The sequence below is a fragment of the Pyxicephalus adspersus genome, chromosome 11 (assembly GCF_032062135.1).
Source record: "Pyxicephalus adspersus chromosome 11, UCB_Pads_2.0, whole genome shotgun sequence".
NCBI lineage: Eukaryota > Metazoa > Chordata > Amphibia > Anura > Pyxicephalidae > Pyxicephalus > Pyxicephalus adspersus.
In genome coordinates this window covers 45627702-45651317 of record NC_092868.1, presented here as the reverse complement: position 1 = coordinate 45651317, position 23616 = coordinate 45627702, and the positions used below count along the sequence as shown (strand labels likewise).

At 40.5% G+C, this 23616-nt stretch overlaps 2 protein-coding genes and 2 long non-coding RNA genes across 4 annotated transcripts; 2 read left to right on the top strand and 2 right to left on the bottom strand.

Annotated features, from left to right (window-relative positions):
• Nucleotides 1–934: 934 nt before the first annotated feature.
• Nucleotides 935–6985, top strand: C11H1orf50 (chromosome 11 C1orf50 homolog). The gene is made up of 5 exons (XM_072425691.1): nt 935–1070; nt 3492–3607; nt 4746–4832; nt 5232–5363; nt 6553–6985. The coding sequence occupies exons 1-5, from the start codon at nt 1040–1042 to the stop codon at nt 6736–6738; spliced, it is 552 nt and encodes a 183-aa protein (XP_072281792.1). The 5' UTR covers nt 935–1039; the 3' UTR covers nt 6739–6985.
• A 132-nt stretch (nt 6986–7117) lies between these two features.
• On the bottom strand, nt 7118–8043 carry LOC140340465 (uncharacterized). The gene is made up of 3 exons (XR_011922651.1): nt 7749–8043; nt 7424–7482; nt 7118–7255 (listed from the first exon to the last, which is right to left on the bottom strand). It is a non-coding gene; the product is annotated as an uncharacterized lncRNA (long non-coding RNA).
• Nucleotides 8044–11720: 3677 nt separating this feature from the next.
• Nucleotides 11721–20790, bottom strand: AP5B1 (adaptor related protein complex 5 subunit beta 1). The gene is made up of 3 exons (XM_072425690.1): nt 20668–20790; nt 17939–18118; nt 11721–15693 (listed from the first exon to the last, which is right to left on the bottom strand). Exons 2-3 carry the CDS (start codon nt 18086–18088, stop codon nt 13060–13062), a joined length of 2784 nt encoding a protein of 927 aa, XP_072281791.1. The 5' UTR covers nt 18089–18118; nt 20668–20790; the 3' UTR covers nt 11721–13059.
• A 33-nt stretch (nt 20791–20823) lies between these two features.
• LOC140340713 (uncharacterized) lies at nt 20824–22613 on the top strand. The gene is made up of 2 exons (XR_011922711.1): nt 20824–20905; nt 22092–22613. It is a non-coding gene; the product is annotated as an uncharacterized lncRNA (long non-coding RNA).
• The last annotated feature ends 1003 nt before the right edge of the window (nt 22614–23616 follow it).

Sequence of the window (23616 nt, the reverse complement as noted above, 5' to 3'; positions counted from 1 at the left end):
TGGTAAAGCCAGGATAACAACTGATCAAGTATTGCCTGTACTCAATTTGTTTGGGGGTGAGTGCAGAGGATGCATTAAGGGTCTAGAAGACCCCCAGATGCCTTTGTAAATGGGCCTATTACTTTTTTTCACTCTGTGGGCTTGTTAACCCCTGTGTCATAGAAATACAGTATGTAAAAAAAAGAAAAGAGGAAAGTAACAGTAAATTTAAAATGCAAAAAATTAAATTGCCCCCAGCTCCCCATGCATACAAACACAAATGAAATACAAATGTCCACACTGATGAAATATAAAGACCTATGAGACGCCACCTATGGGTAATTCTGAGTAGTGCTGTTTTGTTGTTAATTTGCAGCGAAAAGCATTTTTAGCTCTTCACCTATCTGGTATTCATTTTTTGAAGAAAATGTGGGGATGTTACTGTGTGAACTAAATTTAAAGTGTATTTTGCTGTAATGATAGATTTGATAAACATTTTATACAATATATGTGTATTTATATATATGAACTACAGCAAAGACTGCAAACACTGGCTTAATGCAAGTTCCCTAAATTATGCAACTTCCTTAAAATTATATTCACCCATATTAGCCTAGAAAGAGTCTGTTCTTGCCAAGACATGCTGGATATGCTGAGATTTGTAGTTCTGCGGTAACACTGAACTTCTGAACACTACACTGTAGGTTGCTTCCCTGCATTCCACTGGTCACGTGACAGACTAGTCATAGTCTCGCCCCTGTAGGATCACCCATTTTTAATACTGGCATAATAAAATTTTATCCCCCCAACCAGCTAGTTTATTGTTATAAAATCCGTTGTACGAGGAGCTCTGTATTTCTTTGTCATAAATGAAGTTTTACATTTATTAGAAGGCAACATAGTAACAAGTAAAAAAGAAAGCAAAATGCCGATTGCCCTAAACAAAAATGGCCGCTGTAGTTGCAGCGCCTAAGCAGCATTACAGCTGTTTTGTAACTTGTATCCACGAGTCATATTGTATAAGGTGTAGATCAGGTGTGAGCTGTGTGTGATTGGGATCATGGAGAACCACAGTGGGCAGATTACTACAGGTAAAATGTTTCATTGTTCTGCATGTATGTGTGTGTCCTGGCTGACAGCCTTATACCATGTATAAGAAGCCAATCAGAATAATATTTGTTGATTATAAATGCTGTAAAGGGAAGTCTGGTTGCTAGGGGACACAGCATGTCACATTTAGGGGCCATTTACATCATGCTGGTCTTCTGTGGTGTGTTTAGGAAATTCCTATTATTGTGTTTACTGTACTTCAATGGGTCCTTAATGCTAAATGCAGGCTTTTTAGTGTTGCAGAGTAATGCATTGCGTTGTGTTGCAATGGAGGTGTGATGGGGCTCCATTAACATCAATGGCACCGCACCTCGCCAATGCATGATTTGTAATTAAAACGTGCCTAAACTCAACATTTTTACTTTACATAGAAGGGTAGGCAACCCTCCTATGTAAGGTAAAATGTTGTTGTGTCTTTTTTTTAAGTGTAACACCCAGCGATCAAGACTTAATGGGAACACAGAGCCTCCCGGGATACCTACGTCATGCATGCCTGAGATCAGGGCATGTGCGGAAGAAGCAGCCAGGGCATTTTTTCCACCAAGGGGAAAGAGATGCCGATCTCACGTATGCGCAGTGAGATTGGCTCTCTTTTTTTTTTCCCCTTCACAGTGGCTACGTCACCCGATCTTGCATCTGCGAAGTAGAAAGAAGGCCGATGATTATGAAAGAGAAGACTAAAGATGGCAGCGCCTGGCACTTGCTCTGCCCCGGTAGGAAGTGGAGTTCCAGGATGACGCAGGACCGGATTGTGAGAAGGACAAGTGCCAATGTGGGATTAAAAGTACATGTGAATATTTTGTTTTTAGTTTAGTTCCGCTTTGAAGAGGTTGTAAACCCAAAACTATGCAAAACAAAAAAAAAATTACACACCTTCAACCCCGCAAGCAGTTGATCCGCTGGGAGTTTTTTTCCATTGGCTACCACATTGTCCCGGTGTCTGCCTTCAGGCCCGAGCAGTGGGAGCACCAGGTGCCGCCATCTTCCCCTCTCTTCTTCCTGGTTCTTCCTACATCCCCCTGATGAAGGCACATAATCGGGTGACGTAGTTTGGAAAAAAAAAAAACTTGCCAATCTCACTGCACATGTGTGGGATCAGCAATTTTTTTCCCTTTTGATGAAAGGGCTCCTTCTATGCATGCCCGAGATGTTCAGGCATGTGCAGAACAGCACCCAAGAGCCTCCGGGATGTGTGAAGTAGGTATACCTGGAGCCTCCCATTTATTCTTGAACGCCTAGGCAATCAAGAATTAAGGGGGCAGTGCTGCACCCTTTTTTTTATTTGTTTAAAACAAAGAAAAAGTGGGGTTGTACTTTAAAAAGAACAAACAAACAAAAGAATGTTTACGTTAAATAAAAGGGTTGTCTAAGGGTTGTCTTTTGAGTTTAGGTACGCTTTAAGGATGTGTTTCATTGGTGTGAATGAGCCTTTGATGGTTGCCATCATCCAATCAAAATCTTTATCACCTCCAATCAAAATCTTTATCACCTCTAATCTAAGGAAGGAGAGCTTCTTCCCGCTGCCATGCAGAATCCACATTAGTGGAAGAAGCCCTCCTTCCTTCACATACTACCCATAAAGCTGGTCAGATCAAAGTACTAGGGCTCTATCACCGATCTCCACTTGCGATTAGTGACTCAGCCCATCCTCCATTCAAAAATTCTGACACCATCTGTGGTTGGGATCCAAAACTTCCACAATGGCTGCTCTAGGGAAAAGGGGCAGCTTTCTGGATACAAGATCCTCCTATGTCCTCTGATGAAGCAGATGTGAAATGCGTCGGAACCTCTGGGTTGCAATACAAATTGGTAAATCAGCTAATACAAAACATTGTATATATACTATTGTATATATGAAAGCTCTGTACACAAAGCATCGTTATACCAATAATCAATGAATGTATGATAGAATAAAACTGTTATAATGACATTGTTGTCTATATTCTTTGAAGGCACTTTTTAGTAACCAACCGGCCGTTTTTGGGTGGTTACTGAAATGTTGAGTCACAACACAAGGGCTGCCACCCACCTACAATTTCTTCCAGCCCAGCTTAAAAGAAATTCTGCGTTAAACAGCGGTGTAACCTTTAAGGGTGAAAACTAGCAAGGAGGAACTGCAAACTCTGATGGGAGCCAACAATATAAACTTACTTACATACATACAAAAAACAATTGTGGAATTCAGTTTGCCAGTAACAAAAAAACAGACATGTATGAGTTCGGGGGATCTCTTTTATTATTTTAATTGGCATTAGATGTTTAGAAGTGGGGATCTGATTTTTTTGCAATGAGAACAGGTTCTCTTTAACTTGCACTTAGTTTTGTAATTATAGATCAGTAAGTTGTCACTCATCCTTGTGTATCTTTTTATTACTTACCTTATATCATCTTTTATGTTTCAGTGACTTTGGTAGAAAGCACTTCGAATCCTTCGGGGCTCCAGCTGGTCAGCAGCTATCAAACCAATCGTATCGGAGACCCATCCAACCTTGTGGAACTGGCCCAACAAGTGCAAAAGGTCAGAACACACCTTATGTGAAGATAGATTGTCAGAATGTTATGTCAGCATATACAGTGTCATATTCTCATTGTCAATGATTGTAGGTGGCGGTACAACCACCATGGGAGCAAAGTCATGAACTGAGGCTTCCTATATCATTTTTATTGAGTTTCCTTGTTTTTTATCATTTATTAAAGCTATGGTGTATAAACAGGTGTCAGTACCTTCTAAAAATGATGAACAGACAAATGTGTACGTTTTGTACAATATAACATGCACATATCAGAAAATGCAACCACTTACTTTATTCTTTAGGATGACTGAAACATAACTGTACTTGGTATTTGAGCTGTGCATGCATGTTTATATTATATGCTGGTACTACGAATCCCAAGGGAGGAGTTAAAACAGTTGGATGAACTTCACAGTGAGTCTGATTTTTTTTTAAAGCTCTTGGAGAAGATATGCTATCATTGGAGAGGATGGATGATTCAGCAAATCTGGAGTTCATCTGGTCCAGGATTGAAAACATTTACTAACTAGGAAAAAATCATTTTTAAGTAATCCATTCCAGGTTTGCTGCTTTACCCAGGTTCTCCCATGATAATGTATCTTCTCCAGTCTTGGAGTGTTTTAATAAACTCAGGTAACACCGTACCTGTTGACAAACTGTCACCTATGGATCCGATTGCAATGACAGCCGTGTTCTCCCCAGCCCCTTTGAACTGGGCGCACCACCTGGCACTTTTCAGTAACCACCTGGCTGTTTTTGAATAATTACTGATGAGTTGGGTCACAAGACAGGGGCCACATTTCACCTACAGCTTCTTCCCACCCAGTTTAAAAACATTACTGAGGAGAATACTGGACAGCATACAGGACCTATATGTGTCTTTAAAACATATGACAGGCATAGCTGCTACTGTGGGAATTAAAGTTTTTCCTAACAGGAAACACATTATTGAAATTCCTTCAGCATCTACAGCTATTGTAATCTGATGGTGTAATCTGGACATGGAAAAGGAACAATCTAGTATTTGGTCCCATAATAATAAAGCACCACACATAAAGACCATATTGATGTATGAAACATTCATACAGATATAAGACCTTGGTGAATATACACAGTGCTCAATCGAATGTTTCTCTCCTCCAGGCCGATGATTTCATAAGAGCAAACGCCTGCAACAAGCTGACTGTGATAGCCGAGCAGATCCGGGTATTACAGGAGCAAGCGAGGAGGGTAAGTACAGAAATGTACTGTAGCTGGTTTCTAGAGGTGTTTTTCCCCTCTGTATGTAAAAAGCATCTTTATAATAAACTACTATGCAAAGATATTTAGCAGCTAGAGAGGTGACATGGAAGTATTGTATTTCAGTTACATTTATACATTTTTGTCTCCTGGTTTGCTTGTAATACATGTGAGATTAACATTTGGAATTCTGCAAAAATGATTAAATGAAAGACGCTATTGGCTTAGCTTTCTACAGGACTCTGGGCCAGGAGGAAGAAACCTGTCATATGTCCCTATAATATATGAATATATATAATTTATGAAAAATTAATAGCCAGCAAACAGCATGCATGAGGATTTGGCCTAGATTTGGATCTCTTACTACACACTTCTCTCTAATATACACAGGTGCTGGAAGATGCCAAGAGAGATGCAGATTTACATCACGCAGCATGCAATGTAGTAAAGAAACCTGGAAATATCTATTACTTGTATGAAAGGGAGAGTGGGCAGAGGTACTTTTCCATTCTCTCTCCAAAGGTAAGATAAATGGAGTTTCAACTATTCATGGTTGTAGGACTTTTTATTCACCTCTAAATAAATTATCCTCAAGCAACAGAATCAACCATTGGGTTCATATGAATCACAGATTGGTTTTACTGTGTGTCATGTGGAAAAGTGGAGAAATGGTGCAGGCGGACAATGTGTTGCCATGAAGGAAAAGTAGCAACTGGAAAAAAATTTCTAACCAGCTGGCTGTTCTTGCTGACCACCAACTAGGAAGAGAGGTCAGGGCCCCCTGTAGACATAGGATTACAACCAAATCCGGGCATGGGTCGTCTCAAGATTATGAGGTACCAATGGTTATGCTGACTCTGCAATCCTCATCCATTTTACAGTTTCTCGCTGTTGCATGACAAGGCAAAGCAGCACAGAAAAGAAACCAGTGCTGAAGGGCTGGTGTGAACCGGAGCAAACAAAAATAAACGGTTTCATCTCCAAAGAATTTGTAATTTTATTTAGCCAGTTCTGTAATTGCCAAGCAGCACAGCTATAACTTTGACTTCCCTGCAGACTTTTCTAAAGTTTATCAATCTAGCCTGGTCTAGGACACTCTCCCCTGTCACTGGCCAATAGAGCAGCAGCACTCTTTTAACAACATCCCTTTGCTCTCCCTAACTATTTGAATGTTCACAGACAAAACAGTACATATTGGTGTTCCAATTGCCTCAGAATGATGTTTCTTCTCTGATGATTACTAAAAGAAAAACTGCCAGGGTAGTAAAAGGGCAACTACCAATGCTGTTTTGTTAAGGTGCATACATGTCATGTTAAATCTGGCTTCACTCCCTAAAGAACCACTGATTTGACTCTTGGTCCACTTGGTAGCGTTGCTGCAGTACATTTATATTAAAGAGGACCAATGATGCCATGTGACTGACCAAAAGTTAAAATTCCTGATCGGATTACTTGTTCTCCATAGTCAATGAACCAGCATGACAACCAGAACTTTTAGAAAGGGATTTTTTTTCGAAATAGATTGTTTTTGATCAATTTAAAGAAAAACGAATTTCTATTTAAAATATTTATTCAGAAAGCTTAGCAGACTGCACCGTGTACAGAGAGTCTATTTTCCCCATGCTTTAAATATTTTTTTTCTTTTTGTTCATGAATTGAATACAATGAATATTGGTACCAATATAATAACAATTTTCCTTCCTCTACACAGGAATGGGGAAAGAGCTGCCCACATCAATTCATTGCAGCATACAAGCTTCAGCATGACATGTCCTGGACGCCCTTTGAACAAATCGCAAAGCGAGATGCAGAAATTAGTATTATTGATAAACTACTGAATGATCAGATTGCTCTCCCGTCTTCAGCCGAACCCAACTTCCGAGGACTCACTAACTAACCTTCTGATAAAACTGTTCAGGTGCTTGCATGGACAGTCACTGTTACTTTGTGACTACAGTTACACAACAGCAAATGAACTGCATTCTCTTATTTACCAATAATTAGCTATATGTGACTATTGTGGACTTATTTCTGAAAAAGCATTTGTGCCTTCGAACCTTTTAAAGATATTTTTTGAAATATTGTTCTGTACAGAGCATCTTGGTTTTAATTTGTTTTTAAATACAGTGTATTATCAATGGTCACACATTTTATTATTTACCTGAAGCCTAGACCTCTCATTTTTTACCTTGTGCTTCATTATTTGGAATCTGGTGCTGAGGAAGTATGGTAGTTCTCTGCTTACCTATTTGTGTGAAATCCTAGTTCTCTGATTGTGCCGATCCAAAAATTCTGGGAATTAAAAAGCTGAAGGCAGATATAAAAGATGAAAATTAATGCAGCTCTGTAATATATTTCTCCTTCAATAATAAATGCAAGCAGTATAGGTTCATGGAATCAGCATCTTGGAATCCCTATAGAGAAGAAGAAAAAGCAACATAAGGAGCCGATCAGTTGTGCAGAGCAAAGGGCAAACTGATTGGAGAATAGCTAATCCGTCTGTTGCCTTGCTTTTTACTTTACAGTCAAAGATAGGCATAGGGACCTAGAGCTGTGTAAATCTAAGGATTGGTTGGACTTACCTGTTCCTGTATGTATTTCATCTGTGTGCTTAGCAGTTTGCAAGGAATTCAGCTCTGTCCTGGAACAAACATAATTTGTGTTTCACTGCATGTTAATGTATTTGAAATGTACGTTGCAGTGGTACTTTAATACACATTTAATATATCTGCTGTATAGCACACATGTGGAGACAACATATATATATATATATATATATATATATCTTCTGAATTGGTGTTGAATATCAAAATACAACTGTAGACTCTGGTATGACATTTCAAACCAATACCAAACCCAATTACTGTGTAATGCCTTTTAAAATACACCTTTAAAAACTTTTTTTACCTTCCCTTTTTGCACCAAAGCCTTTTCCATTTGTGTCTCCATGCTCCCCCATCCACGTCACTGCAGATGACAATGGGAGAGTTCCAGCAACAGAGGCAGTGGGCAGGAATGGGTATGGCTAAGTGCTGATTAACAATTTATATCAGCCTATTTTGACCTTTTTTTACATACAGGAACCCTTGAAATACCTTTCAGGTCTTCAGGGAACACCTCCTATAATTACTATATCCACAGCTCACAGTATATTGGTATGGTGGTCACTAGGAAGAATGCTTCCTACATTGCTGGCCATTGAAAAGAATGTCACCCTCAAAGATGGCCAAAAGGATCATTTATGTAACCTAAACTTAACTGAGAGTCAATTATTTCTCAAGGAACCCCCAGCAACCTCTGTAGGAACCCTATGGTACCACAGAACGCTGGTTGAGAAACACTGATCTGCAGGCCTCTAAATGACAATGCTGATAGACATTCTGTTTTACATATTATTCCATGCTATTGGATTGCAAGCAAAGCCTACATGAGAGTGGCAACTCTGCTCTAAATTTAGAAGTAATGCAGCATTGTTTCCCTTTCATTACAGGAAGCTGCATTAGGTGGACATCACCGAATGCAGGATAAACAGGTAATTGTGGGAATTTGCAGGGAACTAAGAAAAAACTGTAAGTGTAGATGTATTTGCATGTCAACTGTGCCAAGGGAGGTCATAGTTTTACGTACCATCATCTCATTCAAAATCTAGCAAGAAAAAAAAAAAAATTGTCAGGATGTTTTAAATATTCCCAAACCTGTTGAATCATGTTGATCCTTATCTAACTGATCCTCAGTTTTTTTTTATCTCTGTTGCTGCATTGCCTGAGCATTTTAATACCATTGTTCTATGAGTAAAGTTTTGTGTCATGAATATCCTAAAACAGTTCTACATGAAAGATCCTGGCAGTGGGAATGAGAAACAGAGAAATCAGCAGCAAAATATGTCACTCATTTGACTCCCTGCGTCATCTCTAAATGGCTGCAATGGATGAAGGACAATTAAAGCAGAACTAAACTCCTTTTATACTCGCCTGTCCCCGTTTTGTCACAGGTGCCGCCATTTTCTTTTTTCTTTTCATCGTTCCTATCTTTCGCCGTCTTGATTGGCCAGGTTGGGATGACATAACTCCCCCACAGGAGTGCATTCACTCCTGGCAATCAATGCGCAGCTCAGTGATTATGACTGATCAAGCCAGTGATCAGGCAGTTAAGAATGGTTATTGCCTATAAAGCCTGGTTGCAAATGTTTAAAGTGGACCCTTTAATATAAAGGAGTAATAGTTGTTTCACTAAAGCCTGACCCCTAAACAGCTGTTTATAAGGACTTGAAAAAGTTTGATATTTGTGATACAGAGCAGCTATAACTCTATCACACTCACACAGCTGATTAGTAGAGGGGAAGAGGGCTTGCGAATTTGGAAGAAGGATTACAACCCAAAAAATCAATATTATCCTAGCAGTTAAAATAAATCCTAGCAGTTTAAAAAAAAAAAAAAAAAAAAAAAAAAAAGACGCTGCAATACTCACCTTGTCTGCAGAGAAACTTTACTTTTACTACTCTTCCAATTTAAAAGATAACTATGCTAATTCAACCAAATTATGTGAGTCAAGGGCTTAATGGAAACTGTCCCTGGGGTGCATTACTTGTCAGCCTCGGCTTACAGGAAATTGCTGCGGAGAACTTACGTAACATCATGAGTGCTGTAGTCTGCGGCACTGAGGTCTTCCTCTACCAACAACTGCAAGTTTAAAGGAAACCTGATTCATTGTGTCATGCAATGTTTCCTAACCAAGGTTCCTCCAGAGATTGCCAGGGGTTCCTTCAGCAATGAGCAATTTGTTCCTCTCAGGTCAGTTTAGGTGACACCAATGATCTTTTTGGCTATCTGTAAGGTCACATTCTTCCTAATGGCCAGCAATGCAGGAGGCATTTTTCCTACTGACCACCATGCTAATATACTGTGAGCTGTGGATATAGTGATTATAGCAGGGGGGTTCCCTGAGACTAGACCAGAACTCAAGGAAAAAAAAAATTCACAAATTAATTCAGTTGTGTAATAAAGAAGACCTGAACTGTGGAATTTGTTCCCAAATCAGACAGGCAAAGGAAAAGTCTCCAGTATTGTCCTATGGTCTCTGCTGCCAGTCTTTCCCCATCATCAATTTGCTATTCATGCCTGTACTGGCTATAGGCACGCCACATGCAGGATACCCTCCTGTATTTTCTATGTATGAGACCAGGCCACACTAGGACAGATCGGCTGGTTAGAAGGAATAGCAAAGTTTAGGCACAGAGGCAGAAGCAGCACTTTAAGCCTGCAGTGTTCTTGTGCCAACAACAATGCATAAATGTGAATAGAGCAGAGTGATAGAGAAATAAGCTAATCGGTCCACAGATTCTTTCACTGTGCAATCCAGGAACAATTTAAAAATGAACAAGAAAAAACATCAGGTCTTCAAACCAGCCAAACAGAACTGCACGGTGTGGTAGAGCTATGTAAATCTCAACACTGGATCCTTTGCTTCTCTTCAGATGTGGAGTCCCTTTGACACATCTCCATAAAAATAAAAGGCTTGGTGCAAGCAGCCCTAAGTGCAGGTCCGGGATACCTGAAATTTACCTCAAGTTGTGGTTAGACTTCTGGGAAAAAAAAAGATTCTGTATACTGGTCACACAATCAGGAAGTCAGATTTCTGGAAGGCATTCTCCGAAGAAACAGCATTGCAACCTCTGAGTTGCTAGAAAGCAACATTCAAATCAATGAATTTTGGGCTTTGCCATCTGTAATAACACTGATCTCTATACATATATAGTGAACATTTGTGTGGATAGAGAAGCTAGGGATTAGCTTTTCACTGTATGTGTCCTGTCCTAGAAACAGCCAAATGTGGAAAAAATTCAGCGTGACAACAATTACACAAACAGTTGCACTGTTCTCCCCGGACCCTTTTAGCTGGGCGCACCACTCAGCACTTTTTATTAACCACCCGGCTGTTTTTGGATGGTTACTGAATAGTTGAGTCACAATACAGGACCACTACCCATCTACAGCTTCTTCCCACCCAGCTTAAAACAAATTCTGGGGAGAATACTGTTTTGTTACCAGAACACGTCCCCATTTAAAGATTTACCCAGACCACCTTTTCTAGTGGTAGCCCTAAAATTTAGTGTTTCCTATTATATTTTGTGACAATGCTTACAAGGCCATATTGAATGGGTAAAGTGGTGTTCAGTGAAGAAATGGTAGACAAGCAATAGGGGTAGAGATGGTGAAGTAAAGGGGGTTAGAAGGCTGTTAGAGGAAAGTTGTTGGCTAATAGAGGCAGAGACATTGGGCCTGATTTATTAAAGCTCTCCAAGGCTGGAGAAAATACACTTTCATCAGTGAAGCAAACCTGGAATGGATCTGGTCCAGGATTTGCTAACAAATAGCATTCTAGTTTTGCTGGATCACCCAGATTCACCAAAATGTATCCTCTCTAGTCTTGGAGAGCTTTAATAAATCAGACCCATAATCTCTAGATGTGTTGATAAATGCATGGCTGAAGCAACACTCAGTAATAATATCAACACGTGTATTAACCTTCAGTGCAGAAGGACATTGGTGAATGCCGTGTTTAGTAAAGAGGTAAAAGAGAAATAGGCAGAGGTGTAGGTGTACTAAAAATGGTTATAAGATAGGTGGCCAGTTAATAAGGGTGCATTAATGAAGCAGCATGAGGTGGTGGTAACATAAGCTTTCTTTGTTTCAGTTCTGCATGCATAGTAGCAGCTTCAGAAGAATTTAACATAATCAAAGTTTTCTTCTACTAGCTTTATATTACCAGCTATCAAGCTGCACAAAACTGATCACTAACCAGTGCTTTAAATTCCGGATTTGTTTTGTGGCCACATATACATAACAATAAATTTGTAAAAAAATTTGAAAAGCAATTAAATTTTGCTTGGTAAAATATCTAATTTCTTGTTTAAAACTTTTGACATTTTACACAAAATATATTATTTTTCCCCCAAAGAATTTCAATACAAAATTAAAACAGAAAATTATATCTTTTGAGATGATAAGTAACTCATCATTATATAAACATACATAACAGACAAACATCCCTTTTTTGGATTGCATGTGCTGCAATGTGCATTGTGCTGCTTCTTGTGGCTCAGCCGTGGTTTGCTTTGTTGCATGGCAGGGGAATAAACTGCGAACAGTCAGTGGTACTTGTAGTAACTGTCCATTCTAAAAAAATACGATGGAAACTAAAAGTGCAAGTTGCAATTGATCTAAATTGTGAGTAAATGCAATGGTAGTCCAGGATGGCTGTAAAGCTCATTGCTCTATGTCATATGAGGACCTACCCAAGCTACTCAATCACTATGTTCAATCAAGCAAGCCTTTGTATAATATAATTGTAGGTAGATCAAAAAAAAGAATGTAATTTGTGTGACAAGAACTAAAATTACTAAGAAATACAATCACATAGAGCAGTGTTTCTCAACCAGGGTTCCTCCAGAGGCTGCTAGGGGTTCCTTGTGCAATGGGCAATGTGTGACTCTCAGGTCAGTTTTACTGGCCCCAATGATCTGTAAAGGCTGGGTACACACATAAGACTTTTGTCCTTGGAAAGGATCTTTCACAATCCAAGACTGAAAGCTACATGAGCGAGTACTTTAAAATCTAGAAATGTTAGTTGTCTTCGGACCAGAAAGGAGACACCATTTTCCAATGAAGATTATGTTCCAGTGACAACTGTCCAAGAGGGCATTTGCTTGGGCAACTTTCTTGGTCAACAGAAAAACTTTTTTAATCGTGTCTTTACCCCAACCAAACGTAAAAGAATAGCCTGGCTTCAGAAATAATTTAAATAATATAGATATAGAAGCAGCCACTGTCAACTCTTTGATGCTCCGGGACTGTGATGTAAAACATTTTTAGGTAAGTGTTCTGACACCTAACCCGCTGCATGCTTGTTCTGAGTCTCTGACTTCTAGGCCACCTTGGAGTTTGCACCTTCTAAAAACTTTCAGCATTCCATCTAGCCCCATTTCTATTCTGGAGGATTCCCTTTATCTCATACAAATGCTTTACTGGGTACAGATATAGATATTAATTAGGGCTAAACCAAAGGAATAATGATCATTATCCAATCACAAACTGCAGCCCTATGGGGTAAAGCCCCTTGCATGATACACTCTCTAGGATGTTGTAAACCGTTAGCCTGAAAACTGATTCAGCACTCACTAATCACTTTTGTGACTTTGAATATTTCAAAAATTGTTCATTCAAGTGTTATGTGACAAATCACGCAGATAGGAATTCAAGTATGGCAGTATTGTCCAGTTATCGGTTCTAATGTCAAAACAAGCCGCGTCCTCACGGTAGCGAGCATTCATTAAGATGTGGAATTTGGGTGGTAGCAGTATAGCAATTTTGTATTCATGATCTTGAGAAGACACAAGAAACTTTGAGAAATGTGACTGCACAAATTCCTGTAGAGTCTCTTTTGACATTTTGTGACAGAATATGCTTTCTTCACACTGATTTTGATCATCTGGCTGCAGAGCGTGCCAGAGACTGCCAAATAGGTGGTACCGGACATCCAACGGGCAAGAAGGTGGCACAGGAAGAGGAGCAAAGTGTTCTGGGAATGTAATATGCAGTGGATCCAGTTTTGAATTATAAGTGCATCCATTCTCTGTATTAAATGTGGCATTCACACCCAAAACAGATGGATGTGGTTCTTTAGGAACCAAATAAAGAGTGACCAAAGGAGGTTTTCTGTCAGCATAGAGACGCATTATATTGATGTTGTCAATTTCTTCATATTTAGAATGGGTGAGGTCAAACTGAAGAACAATACAGGAGAGTTTATGATACTTTTCCTCCACATCTCCTTTGAAAGTTAAATGGTACTTTAAACCAAGCAACGAAGCACGGTGATCCTCAAGGTATTGATAGTATTCTTGAAGCCTGTATTCATCTGCCATACTTTCCTCCATAGATACCTCAGCAGAAGATAACAAAGCACTTTCTTCATCATGAATGGGACACAAACAGAGAATTGTTTTCTCTGTATTTTGAATTGTGACCATGGTGGAGAAATTCTCACTTTCAGTCATTATTGAAGACAGGGACCTAGTTTTTGTTGGCCCACCCATTGGGTACATGTTCAGAATTTTGCATAGCTTGTCACTAGAAACATTGGTCAGGAGAATGTAATACAGACGTGAACGGTCCCGAATGTCAATGTCCTCAAAACGGTGCATCAGATGCTGTAACAGATCTGCCAAGTGCATGAAGACCACGTTCAAATGCTCATGTTGGAGAATGTGTTTGCAAACAGATAACAAAGCATTGCCCAAACCCCAGTCCCCTTTTTGGCAAAGATCAGACTGAAACACCAAACGTCTTAAGAAAAGGACTGTACTAGTCTGTGGAATATTAGTCTCCTGGGCTACTCTAGAAAGAATTTTCAGATGCCACGGGAGAAACTTCACGGTTGAACTTTCTACAGGAAGGTTAACAATGTAGCTTTGTAAACCTTTAGACAAGGACACTGACCAAGGCTGAAATTCAAGTAAAATTTTTGTCTCATTAATCAAGTTAATAAAATAAAGTGCCAGAGAACTTTGGCTCTTGTAAAGCTCTAACAGAGTTTTAGTCAAGTTCTCCATGTGCTTTTCACAAAAATTAAAGTATCGAACAAAGAGATAAACGGAACGGAAAAAGGTTGCTGTAATCTCCCTGTTTGCGTTTTTGTCAACCATGCTATACAGAGCCAAGAGATGTTCAAACAAGTATCCTATACCCTTCTCAGAACGATAGCCTTCATTTTCCAGATACACCATGCTCAGCAAGTTTTGCCTACACAGCATGGTGATGGAGTCGTTGAATATGTTGGGGAATAGAGATGATGTCATTTGGACAGTCAGTAGGACTGGTAGGTTTTCCCCAGGGTTCGAATTCAGAGGTCTGTTCTCAGGAAAGTGCAACACGCAATCCAAATAAAACAGCTTTACCGGGGTGCTAAGAAGTGGGTGCTTTGTCATCCCCACCAACCGCTGGAGAAGAAAGTGCTCATCTTCAGCTGTAAACAAGCTATCAGTGAAGACCGCTTTCATCTGAAGAATGCTGTGAAAACATGATATATCTTTTGTTCCAAACAGCCGCACAAGCTGTGACTTAAAAATCACAGGTGATATAGTACGAACCATGGCCACAATTTGTGTGATCTGCCAAAACAATGAGTTTTGGCACACAGAAGTAAAGAGAAAGGAGTCCTCTAATAGTAGAGCAAGGATAGATTTTAATTCTTTTGTCTCATTGTTTGATGGTAGCATGAAAAGCTGTTCACCTGATGATAGCTGAAGTTCCTTCATGTCTTTTGTGGCACTCCAAACAAAACTGTCATTGCTTGTCAGCATTTTCTTTAGAGTTCCATTAGCTGGACCCTCTTTCTGAGCCAAGATCTGTACTGCATTCTTGAGAGCCACACTGTACAGCAATGTGTATGACTGGTGAGCAGTAGTCACTTCTTGTTGCTGCATTGTGTATAGATGTTCCAGCCTCTGTGACATGAGCCCTGGGTAGCAGCACTCCAGTTCTCTTAGGCACTCACAAGCTGTGACACGTAAAGGCCTGTTGGATGACCCCTGCTTTCTGTCATTGATGTCTGATATAAGGTGCATTAGTAAAGAGGCAAAGTCCTGAGCTACTTTGCAATTCCAGTTGAAGTTATCAGTGGTGATCAGCACAGTCTCGATTGCTAGCAAGAGGTGGCACCTTAAATTAATACTTTTGATTGAAGTTGGCATTTGTTGTAAAATACTTATCAGGATCTCAGCAGTAAGTTCACCTGAAGATTTCTCTGGGCACAAGAGTATAGGAAACTCTAAGAAAAGATCCAGCATTAAAACCTAGAACAGAAATATTATCAGTCAGTTACAGAACATTGCTAAAGCAAAACTCTTGTGTTATAACATCGGTGAACACAGGATTTGCAGGAGTTCCTTTTAATCTTTAAAATATCCTGTGTACAATAAAAAAAAAAGAGATATGGGAGTGTTGCAGTTATTTTACTATAATGTGGATATGCCTCAAATTTTCAACCTTACAAAAATAGATCCTGAAACTGGACAAATCTCCTTTCCTGTCCCACAGATTTTATACCATCCATCATGCACTAAAACTGCTTTTATACCCATTACATCCTAGGTAATTCAGAGTACTTTAAATCTTGTGAGAAGAGGTTATTGCACTGTGCAAAATCATCTTCTCATAAGATTTGTGATACTCAGGAATGCTCAGGATCTTACCAGAAATAGTGACATCACCCCCTGAAGTAGTGAGGGGTAAGGAGGCTCGTATTACTCCTTTACTGGGTATATTTTTTTTTATCTTTCTGACCCCACTCATTGTCCCCTTGGTAACTACAATGTTCTCCCCAGAACCCTTTTAGCTGGGCGCACCAACGAGCATATTTCAGTAACCACCCGGCTGTTTTTGGGTGATTACTCAACAGCTGGATCACAATACAGGGGCTGACACCCACCTAAAATTTCTTTCCACCCAGCTTAAATAGATTTCTGGGTCGAGAACTGAACTACAAACCCTATGCTTTCCTTGGGTGGCCCACCTGGTACTAGGTGTATTCTGTGTGGCCACCCAGTCCTCTTCTCATCTGCATTGTGCAATAGAGTATTCTCTTCTCATTTTTAGCATCAGCTATGTCTTAAACAGAAGATGATGCTTCCAACATTTTAGTTCCAGGCTGTCCAGTCTTTGAAGAGCGTTACCACAGCAGTCATGTTTCATACTCTGCTGTTTCTACAGAACCTGCCTATCACATACAAAGATGTCATGAAAATGAAAAGTACAGATTCCAAGGTTGCTGCATCATTCTGAAATGCATGTCTGTAACTAGCTGGCACTGTTCCTACTGCAGATCACCTGGCTGGTCTGAGAGCTGCAAAAAAATGCAGAGCAATGTGCCTGGGAAAAACACTGCAGGGTATTACATTATAAAAGCCAAGCATGGCAGGTACACTTTGAACAAAGATTCCTTATCTTTCTGCCTCATTACGTAGGTCCAGAAAAAAAAAATCAACTCAAATCGATCTAACTACCTGTCCTACCTGGAATTACCTGTTCAATCACAATTTTTTCCCTTTTTTAATATTCATCTGTTCTTCTGTTCTGTTGCAGGCACCTTTCTAACCCTGTGTTCTGCCTTTACAGGTCAGGCTGAAATGATGTAATTCCCACACATGCAAACGGAAGTTCATTATTTCCCGGTAGCCTGGAAACCTGACACTGTATATAGAGGAAAAGATTGTGAACAGACAGGTAAGAGTATTTTCATTGGAGAAGGGGCATTGCCTGTCCCTTCTGCAATAATGAACCCACCTGTTCCAAATGTTTTTTTTTTAATTATAGGTCTGCTGTAAAGACCTCCCTCAATGGCATTGTTTACATTTCTTTCCCACCTTCTGGATCAGACTACCATACCTGCTCAGTTCAGCCCCATAGTCTTCTATGTGGCAGGTAGACGGTTTGAAGCAGACAGGTCTACCAATACCATGGAAGAGTATAGGGCTGAGCTGTGAAAGCAGACATCAAAGCTAGCAGAGAAGGGTTGTTAGACCAACCTATGAGATGGAGAAAAAAAAGTTTGAGAAAAAGAAAACTTTGTGAAAGAAGCAGCATCCCTGGAGCTCTTTAACAGTGATCTCACCAGCCACTTTTAGCTGGGTGCACCACCCTGCACTTTTCAGTAACCCCCTGGCTGTTTTGGGTGGTTACTGGAGAGCTGGGTCACAATACAGGAGCTCCTACCCGCCTACAATTTCTACCTACCCAGCTTAAAAAAATTGAGTTGAACACTGCTCGAAGCGATTCTATTGCTAGCAAATTGCCACTAGCAACTGGACAGCTATTGTGACAACACTAACCCGAGGCCGGATTTAGCCCAGTAAATCAGCGATCATGACATCCAATTCAGACATAAAACTTAGTAACCCTGAGGGCTCTATTTAAAAAACAGTGAATCTGATACTGCTATTATACCATAAGGACCTGGCAGATTCCCACAAGGAAATGTTTGAAGCAGTGTTATATTCCCTGATTTACAAATAGATCCCTAAGACTTTATCTATTACCTACCTTAGTTTGTTCATTTAAGCTTTCACTCTTCAGATCTTTTAACAGATCATCCACAAAACTTTCCACAGAAATGCTGGATAAAAAGGACCTGGGATTAGCATGGAAAGTGGCAACGTTCTTGACCCAGCCAATACTGTTCCTTTCTGCCATGATGCTGAACCTGAAAATCAGTCCCAGAGCCTGCAACAAAAGCATGAGACATACAAATAAATATATAGAAAATATATAAATATATAATATTTTTTATATAAACATAAAATGATGTGATTTGACACAAGAAAGTCACATTTATCTGGGATATGTTTATTTGCCCAGAGGTTGAACCTAATGGACTTATGTCCTATGTAACTTACAGGGAATATATACACATACACACACACAATAAGCTACAGATCAGCTTGATGTAAATATTATCAGTCTATATTTTAAACGATCAGTGGTTTGGAATTATATGTGTATTTACTCCTTAAAAGAGAACTACATCCTGCCATACTCACCTGTCCCTGATCCATCACAGGGTGCCGCCATCCTCTTCCTTGAAGCGATCTTCAGTCATCTTGATTGGCTGGGCTGAAATGATGTAACTCCAGCATAGGCGCACAGGAATTCATTCAGTCTTGGCAATCACAAGGAATGCTCCATATCCCGGCAGCCAATGCTGATCTGGCAAATAAGAATGCCTATTGCATAAGGGACATCACAGTCTCTTTCTGCAATAAATTCCTGCCGGATCACAAAGTGGAACTAAACCTGATTAAAGCAGACCTAAACTCAAAATCAAAAACTTTATATAAAAGGGTTGTTTACCCTTTTATATAAAGTAAAAATCTGAATCTTTTTTTAAAACCCCCAAAAAAAAAAAGTATGAAGCGCTGCTCCTTTTGCGCATGCCCAATCTCGATATTTTCTTCAGTAAGGGGAAAGAGATGCTGATCTTATGCATGTGCAGTGAGATCAGCGCTCTTTTATTTTCTCTCTTTACAGTGGGCTACGTCACCCGATCTGCGCAGTGCAAGATCGGGTGATGTAGCCAGAAGAAGGACGAAGATGGCGGTGCCCGGCACTTCCTCTGTGCTGGGGAGTAGAATTCCAGGACAGCGCGTGACTGTATTTGAAGGTCCAGTGACATTAAGGGAACTGCGGGATTAAAGGTAAGTGTGATATTTTTTCGCATTAGCTTGTCTTTCTGTCTTGCAGCAACAGTTCCCCTTTCTGTCTTGATCACCATGGCGTGGAAGGAGCAGAGGGAACACTGGGAGATACCTATGTCACTTATCCCAAAGGCTCCTGCTCCTTCTGTGCATGCCCGATCTCAGGTATAGGCAGAAGGAGCCTTTTCTTTAAAGGGAGAAAATAAAACACACGCATTGAGATCCGCACTTACCTTTTTCCCATCTACATCACCAGATCTCGTGCCTGCGCAGTGCAACATCAGATGATGTACGAAGAAAAATTCTTGATTGTCTAGGCGATCGAGAATAAATGGAAGTGCAAAGCCTTCAGAAATACCTACATCACGCATCCCAGGAGGCTCTTGGCTGCTCCTTTTGCATATGCCTGAGCATCTCGGGCATGCGCAGGAGCCCTTTTGTCAAAAGGGAAAAAAATTGCCAATCTCACGCATGCGCAGTAAGATTGGCAAGTTACTTTTCCATCTATGTCACCCGATATCGTGCCTGTGACGGGTGACGTAGGAAGAAGAACCCGGAAGGAGAGGAGAAGATGGCAGAACCTTATGGAAGCGACCTCCGGACCGATCGACTGCTCTGCGGGATTGAAGGTAAGTGCATTTTTTTTTTGTTTTGAGAAAGGTTTGCGTTTACTTCCTCTTTAAAAGTGAAACCCTATTTAAAAAAATAAAAATAAAAGGGGTGCAGCACCTTCCCTTTCATTATCGATCGCCTAGGAGTTTATTCAGTCCTAGGCGATCAAACTGAATGGAAGCGCAGAGGCTCTGGATGCTCCTTCTGCACATGCTGAAATCTCAGGCATGAGCAGAGGGGGTATTTTTTCTATTAGGGGAAAGAGATCTCACGCATGTGCAGTGAGATTGGCTCTATTTTTTTTTTTCCATTTTACAGTGGGCTATGTCACCTGATCTCACACCCGTGCAGTGCAACAATAGGTGACGTGCCGAGAAGACGTAATGGAAGGCTGAAGAAGGTGGCGCCCAGCACCCAGACGAAGAGGAATTGCAGAACGACGCGGGACTGGATCACAGGAAGGTCGGGCCCCATCGAGGCATCTGCAAGATTAAAGCTATATCTTTTTTTTGTTTTCACTTTAGTTCTGCTTTAAGTAAAAACTGTGAGCAGGCAGGTTCATTATTGCAGAAGGAACAAAAGACTCCTCTGCAATAAATAAAACATACACGATCACAATTTACAATTACATTTACCTATCCCCTTTGGAGATATCTTCTTCCACTTCCTGTTCCTGTGATACCGCTATTAGAAATAGAGGAACCAGTTGTCACCAAGACACACAGAAAATCTGACCCCACCCTGCATTACTATAAAAATGTGTTTTAAAAATCCCCATAGCAGGGCCTTACCCATAGAGACCTGGCAGAGGCTCTGTTTTATGCATTGAGCAGGTTGTTTATGTCCCCAATGGGAAGTTTTAGTAAATGTGTCACAGGAAATTACAGTGGGAATGCTTTCTATGCAATACTAAGGAAATATGTGATGATGGTGAGGTGCCAGGAGGAGATAATACAACATACAGACCTTCTATAGTGATACCAGGCACAGCTCAGACACCATCACTGCCCCTCTGCCCTCCTCACCCGGAAAAAATCATTCCAATGAAGTGTACACACCCGGAAGTGCTGTCAGAAAAGTATGAGGCTAGGAATGCGGGGGGCGTGGTTTACGGGATGGGCGGGGATTATTACATGACGCGAGACGTACAGAGAATGGGGATCCCTGGGCTGTGCTCCGCCTGTCGGTGACTGACGTATTGCAGGTTATATGGGAGGCGCAAACCGGGGGTGTTCTAGGGGTAGGGGAGAGCACCTGGGGGAGGGGGGTGAGTGTAAAGGAGGGCACCTGGTGGGGGGATCTGGACGGGTTGCAAGGGAGCGCATGAGGGGTATGGAAGAGCACATGAAGCGTTGGGATATGGGTGGAAGTGATTTGAAGAATGCATGGGGTGGAATCTGGAGGTGCAAGAGTGCACAAGAGGGGTGTGATATTGGGGGAGCAGGAGAGCTCTTTGGGGTGGGGGGGGGGGGGGATCTGGAGGCATAAAAGAGCATCTGGAGGAGCAGAAGAGTGCCTTGGGGTGCAAGAGAACAAATAGGGGTGGGATTTTGGGGGACAAGAGTGCAAGGATGTGTGTGAAAAGGGGGTACTAGAGACCATGGGGGGGGGGGGCTTGGGGAAAAAAGGGGAGGGGGCAGCAGAGCTCATTGAGGTGCAAGGATGTACCCGGGGGTGGGATCTGGAGAGGACATTGGGTTGTTTAGGTGGTTCAAGAGTGCAAAGGGGCGTGATCGTTCAGAAGAGCACCTAGGATTTTATTATTATTATTAATAAACAGGATTTATATGGTGCCAACATATTATGCAGCGCTATACATTAAATAGGGGTTGCAAATGACAAACAAATACAGATGGTGACGCAGGAGGAGAGGACCCTGCCCCGAAGAGCTTACAATCTAGTAGGCTTTGATCTGGGTGGGGGCAAAAAGGCTTTTGGGGTGTAATGTGGGGGTGAGCACGTAAGGCTGGATCTTAAATGTGCTTTACCGTGCATGGGGTTTTGGGTCAAATACTCTTAAGTGGCCCCATTGGGAGTGCTCTAGTGACCAGGCCCATGTAAACATGCTAAATTTCACCTGAACATGTTGAACATAAACGTGATGAAGGTGTAATTCCCTTGAAACTTTTGAGATCTGAACCAAAATCAGTGTTGGTGATATCACTTTTTGAAAATGTATTTTTGTGTTTACACGCTTTCTATATTTTTTTTTAATTTTTCTTTTTCCTTATTATGTAAAAATCATTCTCTTTAATTCTCTTTTTTGGCAATTTAATTCTGTTTACAGATCAGATTTTTCTTCCAAACCTCATTGCTTAGTCATGTGTGCCTTGACACCTCATCTGTGGAATGTTTATTTGACTGTAAAAACTTTTTTTTTTTCTTTGCAGTATAGACATGTCATAGAAGAGACATCATCAACTTCAATATTAACCAAAGTTAAAGGGAGTTAAAAAAGACAAACAGATGAGTATGAAGTTAAAATCTTGAGAGATGAAGATGAATTTACTTTTTGATGTGTATAGTTATTTCATAATTTATTATAAATTTCAGTAAAAAAATGTTTTTGCATAAGTTCCTAATAAAGCATTTAAAACAATTTTGTTTGTTGCTCTCGACAATTACTAAAAGTTTTTTTTTTTTTTTTTTTTTTTTTATATTTGTATATAAAAATCTTTCTTTGCATAAGTGTTCAAACATACAATTACTTCTGTGCTGACATAAGAAATCACTTATGGCTGCTGGTTCTGGGACGTCACATACAACATACAAATGTTCTTGATATATTAACATATCATGATGTAGAAGAAGAAATGTCAACCACTGACCCTCATTTTCAAACATGTCTGATACTACAGAGTATTGATAAATGGAGAACGTAGGTGATCTGGTAAAGGTGAACTAAAAGAAAAGGGAACAGGAGGAGCCTGGAAATCCTCTGGGATCCCCAAGCACTGGAGGTTAATTACCGCTAGTGCCCTGGTGATCACAAACAGGGAGATTTCCAGGGCTGAATGCAGCTCTGGGAATCCTCCTGTTTTAACTTCCTCTTTCGATGGTTTCGCGAAATCGGTTTGCTGAAATTGCGCGGACCCACTGGAAGTTTGAGGAAATTTTTGCGAGAATGCCAGAGACATTCTTGATCATCCCTAGTGTGTTATCCTTTTGGAAGCGGCCATGAGAAGATGGGTACATTGTGGTCATAAAGTGATGTACATCAGCAACAATAATATACTAGGCTTTCATGCTTTCATGTTGTTGATTTCAAATTCTGATCCAACTTTGTGGATGTTACAGACTCATCAGACAAGACATTCTTCCAATATTCTTTACTCCATTTTAGGTAAGCCTGTGCAAGTGGTAGCCTTAGGTTCCTGTTGTTAGCTAACGGTAGTGCGCCCAGTGTGGCCTCCTGCTGCTGTAGCCCACCTGCTTCAAGGTTTTAGTTGTTGTGATAACAGATTCTGGATACTTTGGTTGTAACGAGCAGTTTGAGTTACTATTGTCTTTCTATCAACTCAAACCAGTCTGGCCATTCTGATCTCTGGCATCAACAAGGAATTTTGGGCCAAGGAACTGACACTCACTGTTTTTTCTATTTTTTTAGATCAATCTCTGTTAACGCCAGCAATGGTTAAGCATTAAAAAACTCTTCATTTCCTAAATACTCAGACCAGTCCTTCTGGCAACAACCATGGCACCAGAGCCACCTTTCCTCTACATTCTGATGCTCTATTTGAACTTCTGCAGGCCTTCGTGACAATGTCTACATGCCTAAATGTATTAGGTTTCTGCCATGTGATTGTCAATTAGATATTTGTGTTAACATGCTGCTATACAGGTGTACCTAATAAAGTGGTCAGTGAATGTACTGTATATAGCTACATTGAATAAAGTAATCTAGTGGTGCGCTGT

Excerpts from the sequence above, each read along its gene's own strand:
- AP5B1 (XM_072425690.1), bottom strand. The coding sequence starts at position 18,088 with ATGGCAGAAAGGAACAGTATTGGCTGGGTCAAGAACGTTGCCACTTTC. Across the intron at positions 15,694-17,938 it reads GCTTAAATGAACAAACTAAG|GTTTTAATGCTGGATCTTTT; the intron begins GTAGGTAATAGA and ends TTTCTGTTCTAG.
- C11H1orf50 (XM_072425691.1), top strand. The coding sequence starts at position 1,040 with ATGGAGAACCACAGTGGGCAGATTACTACAG. Across the intron at positions 1,071-3,491 it reads CAGTGGGCAGATTACTACAG|TGACTTTGGTAGAAAGCACT; the intron begins GTAAAATGTTTC and ends TTTATGTTTCAG. Across the intron at positions 4,833-5,231 it reads TACAGGAGCAAGCGAGGAGG|GTGCTGGAAGATGCCAAGAG; the intron begins GTAAGTACAGAA and ends TAATATACACAG.